This window comes from Camellia sinensis, chromosome 8 (assembly GCF_055761805.1).
Source record: "Camellia sinensis isolate YWXY chromosome 8, ASM5576180v1, whole genome shotgun sequence".
Taxonomy (NCBI): Eukaryota; Viridiplantae; Streptophyta; class Magnoliopsida; order Ericales; family Theaceae; genus Camellia; species Camellia sinensis.
This window is the reverse complement of record NC_138968.1, coordinates 96,793,665-96,798,606: the sequence shown is the minus strand read 5'-3', so window position 1 is coordinate 96,798,606 and position 4,942 is coordinate 96,793,665. Positions and strand designations below refer to the sequence as shown.

Below are 4,942 nucleotides of genomic sequence, written 5' to 3'. Positions count from 1 at the left end.
TTTGATGATTTCATCGGTCTTGCATTGCACTCTGCGAGATTAGATACAGGACCGTGACATTGAGTCCTAAACTGTAGTGAGCCCAATGAACAAAACGGGGGGGATCTCCTCCTGGGGCATTCGGGGACGTCTACATGCATCTGCAACTGTGTTGGCTTTACCAGGATGGTAATGAATCTGTAAAGCATAATCTTTAATTAGCTCTAACCAACGCCGTTGCCGCATATTCAACTCTTTCTGAGTAAAAAGGTACTTGAGACTTTTGTGATCGGTATAAACTTCGCAAGTAGTACCATACAGATAATGTCGCCATATCTTCAAAGCAAAAACTACTGCTGCTAGCTCAAGATCGTGGGTGGGATAATTCTTTTCATGGGGTTTCAACTGTTGAGAAGCATAAGCGATAACTCTTCCATTTTGCATAAGTACACAACCAAGCCCTTTATGCGAAGCATCACTGTAGATCACAAACCCCACGATATTGGATGGTAAGGCCAGGACTGGTGCTGTGGTCAACTTTGTTTTCAACTCCTGGAAGGCAACTTCCCGTTCCTCTATCCATTCAAATGCAACTCCTTTTCGAGTTAATTGTGTAAGCGGCATAGCGATTTTGGCAAAATCTTGAACAAACCTCCTGTAATAACAAGCTAATCCCATAAAACTCCGTACCTCAATCACATTGGTAGGAGTTGGCCAATTCACGATCGCCTCAATTTTGTGTGGGTCAACAGAGACTCCGTCTTTTGTTATTACATGCCCCAGAAATGCTATCTCATGTAGCCAGAATTCACATTTCTTTAGCTTTGCAGACAGCTTCTTTTCTCGGTGTTTGAAGAATTATACGAAGATGATTCTCATGAGCCTCTGCACTCTTTGAGTATATCAGGATATCATCGATGAAGACTACCACAAACTCATCCAAATAAGGCTTAAAGACACGATTCATTAGATCCATAAATGCTGCCGGTGCATTAGTAACTCCAAAGGGCATGACAAGAAATTCATAATGACCATATCGGGCTCGAAAAGCTCTCCACATCTTCAGCTTTAACTTTCAATTGGTGGTATCTAGATCGCAAATCAATTTTTGAAAAGACCTGCGCCCCTTGTAACTGGTCAAATAAATCATCAATCCGAGGTAATGGGTACTTGTTTTTTATTGTCACTTTGTTGAGTTCTCTATAGTCAATACATAGCCGAAGTGTTCCACCCTTCTTTTTCACAAACAGAACTGGTGCACCCCAAGGAGATACACTCGGACGGATGAAGCCTTTATCAAACAATTCCTGTAACTGAATCTTTAATTCTTTCATTTCAACTAGTGACATCCTATACGGAGTCTTCGAAATAGGTTGTGTTCCCGGCGCCACTTCAATTGTAAACTCAATTTCACGGTCGATTAACTGCCCCGGCAATTCTTCCGGAAAAACATCCAGAAATTCTCAAACGACTGGAATCAGATTAGTATTTCCATTCATCACTTGCCCTCCCAAAACACTGCATAAGAACCCCTGACACCCTTTCTGAATTAGTTTGCAAGCCTTTGCTGCAGAAATCAAATATGGTGGTGAAGTCACTTCCTGTCCCTAAAAAATAGATTCTAGTTGTCCCAGAGGGTGGAAACTGATTTGCTTGTTTAGACAGTCTATAGTTGCACCATATTCACTCAACCAGTCCATGCGTAGATAACGTCAAAATAGGTCAAGTCAAGAGGTAACATATTGGCATATGCCCGGACATCCCCAATTTGGAGGTCACAAGCAAAATACACAGAAGCACAGATCATAGAATCTCCCAAAGGTGAAGACACACATAACACATATGACAAATTTTCCTCAGATTTATCTAAATTTTGCGCAAATAATTTTGACACAAAAGAATGAGTAGAGCCAAAATCTAACAGTACATGAGCAGAATAACCATGAACCATAAATGTACCTGACACCACTGTCGCAGTATTCTGCACATCCCCCAGAACTAGTGCAAATACTCTACCTTGCCTCGTAGTGTCTTTGTCATTAGTAGGTTTTGCAACTGACTTAGTGTTGGAATTTGGTGCAGATCCTATTGAACTTGTAACAGCTTTGTTATTATTTTGTTGCTTCCCTTGAGGACAATCCCTTATCAGATGACCCGTTTTGCCACATCGAAAACATGCTCCAGACAGTCGGTGACAAACCCCACGGTGCCTCCTTCCACATTCTGAACACACAGGGGCAGAATCTTGAGTAGAAGCGGTTGTGCTAGAGTTTACTTCTTATTTGGCGGAGTAATTGTGCCCTTTGCCCATTGAGTATTCTGCCTCTTCCCTTTCCATTCGGAGATTCGGTTCTGAGCAGCGAGGTATCCTTATGCTATAACAGCTCTCTCCAACACAGCGACATAAGTAAGTAACATCAGCATGTTGAACTTGTCCAATATAGCACTCCGTAGTCCCCCTTCAAATTTGCGCCTTCTTGTAATCGATGTCTACCATGTGAGGTGCAAACCGTGCTAGTTCGAAATTTAGCTTCATATTCAGCAACAGTCTTGTTCCCTTGTCGAAGAGTCTCAAATTCGATCACCTTTTTGTCTCGTATGCTTTGGGAAAAGTACTTGTCATAAAATAACTCCAAGAATCTACCCCATGCTAATCCCGGATGTATAGTTCTCGTAAGCATCCACCATCTCCGTGCCTCGTTCTCAAGAGTGAAAGCAGCCAGTTGAACTTTTTGGACTTCGGTGTAAGGGAAAACTTCGAATAATTTTTCTATGCCCAACACCCATGCCTCGGCTTTCATTGGTTCTATTCTTCCGTTGAATGACGGGGGTTTCATCTTTTTGAACTCCTTTGTAAGGGTAATGGTTCGGTCTTCTGCATAGACATCTTGTACTACTGGTGGAGGTACCGGTGGTGGTGGCGGTTGCTGTTGTGGCTGTTGTTGTTGTTGTTGTTGCCGTAGGGTTTCTGCCATTTCCATAATCATTCCTTCCATTTTGTCCAACCTTGCAGAAGTGGCATCTCCCGGGTCTTCCGCTCTAGTTCTCACCATAATCTACACAGCAATCTAGTATATACCATAAACATAATTCAAAAATGTTAGCATTAACAGAGTACGCTTAACGTTGCTATCGATCTTTCATATACTTCCAGGATGCCATGCATGCTACCTAAATCTGGTCTATACACCCTAAAGCTCAATGGATCCGTGTGTGAGATAGCAACTCGTGCTCTGATACCACTTGTCACAACCCAAAACCCGACCCTAAAAGTTCGGGCACGACCTATGCAAACATGGGCATTAAACCTGATATACACAATATAGGGGGCCTGAACAGAAGCATTGAATATCAAAGAACAACATCAGAACATATCCATTGAGCTATTATTGACATGCCAGGATCACAGACATCATAACAAGAAAATAATATACAGAAACACGCATCCGAGCATCAGTTACATACATATATATATATATATACAGATCCAGCCCTAGGATGGGGCGTATGACAAAAATATTATTTACAGTCCAACTATAATCGACAACGAGAAAAAAAACCCAAAAGCCCAACAAAACTTCACTAAATGCATGGGCGTCTCCAAGTGCCTAGTTATACTTAGGTTTACAAAAGGGAGACGGGTATCCGGGGTTAGGACTGACCTCCCGGTTGAGCACCTACAGAAACAGACAAAATACAGAGTGAGCTACGCTTAGTCAATAATAGTATACTCAAAGTAAGATACATAATATGTACTTTAGAGTTCACACGGTTAAGCCAATGTTGTGTCACCTTCAGAACGGCCTTAGGCCCAGACATAACAGAACCGCCATTGGCCCAGAAATAACAGAACGTCCATTGGCCCAAAAATATCAGAAATGTACACAAACTTCTTTCATGTTTACATTCACATTACTTTCTAACCAACATACACGTAATGTAGTGATTCATGGAAAGAAGAACGGTAATAGCAATAAGCATTAACGGTAAATGAATGTATAGCCATTGCACTATTACTCACGGTGTTATGGCGGGACGCGACTTCCGCCCGGAGTGTGCCCTACACATAGAACTCACAATTTAGTTCAAACTCTTCTTAAATTTACATTTCAATCGTTAACTTCCAGTGCATTAAAAAAGCATTTTAAACATTTCAAATATTAATTTCAACTGTCCCAGGGGGTCAAACAGGTCAAAAGAAGCAAACCATTTTTTTCCACCTTGGGCCACACGTGCAGCTGTGAGCCCTGCACGTGCGCAAATCCTCCCGCACGTGTGGCAGTGATGCCCAGTACGTGCCTTTTAGACAGTGTTCAAGCCCAAATTTTGCCCCAATTGCCGCACGTGTGGCGATTCTGCCAAAAACGTGTCCGAAATTCTCCAAAAATCCAATTCTTTGATGGGTTCAACAAGGTCCAAAATAGATCTTTAAAGTCATAAAACATGGTCTAAACATCATGTAATTTAGGAGATATAACATGTGGACATATGATTCCATAGCCAAACATAAATCTTGTACAAAGTATTACAAACATATATTCATTTGAGTGCTACTCAATTCTTGTCCCTTGCATTTCATGAGCATAACATAAACATGGAGAATTTTATACACTAAGAGCATCCAAGTCCATAATTGAGCATGATCATGCATAGATAAGGAATAGGATGAAATTTAACTCTAAATCAATCTAACATCAACACATCTTCTCAATTAAATACAACTCATCCCACATCAAAGAAAATTCTACTCATACACCAAGAATTCCTATCCAAGACAAGAGAGGAGGTAATTAAGGTATAATCCACACAAATATTTTACATACCTTGAGTTTAAGTCTCCCAAATTCTCAACCCCCTAGGAGGATCTTCTTCACCCTACCTCTCTAATGCCTCTCTAACCCAATATTTTCTCTCTTGTTGCCTCTAGGTCAAGGTGTTTAACGAACATAATACATAGATATAT

General features: G+C 41.1%; 1 protein-coding gene across 1 annotated transcript; it reads right to left on the bottom strand.

Moving 5' to 3' along the window:
• Positions 1 to 1,666: 1,666 nt before the first annotated feature.
• LOC145797898 (uncharacterized) lies at positions 1,667 to 2,780 on the bottom strand. The gene is made up of 2 exons (XM_082885336.1): positions 2,474 to 2,780; positions 1,667 to 2,202 (listed from the first exon to the last, which is right to left on the bottom strand). The coding sequence occupies exons 1-2, from the start codon at positions 2,778 to 2,780 to the stop codon at positions 1,667 to 1,669; spliced, it is 843 nt and encodes a 280-aa protein (XP_082741462.1).
• Positions 2,781 to 4,942: the final 2,162 nt, after the last annotated feature.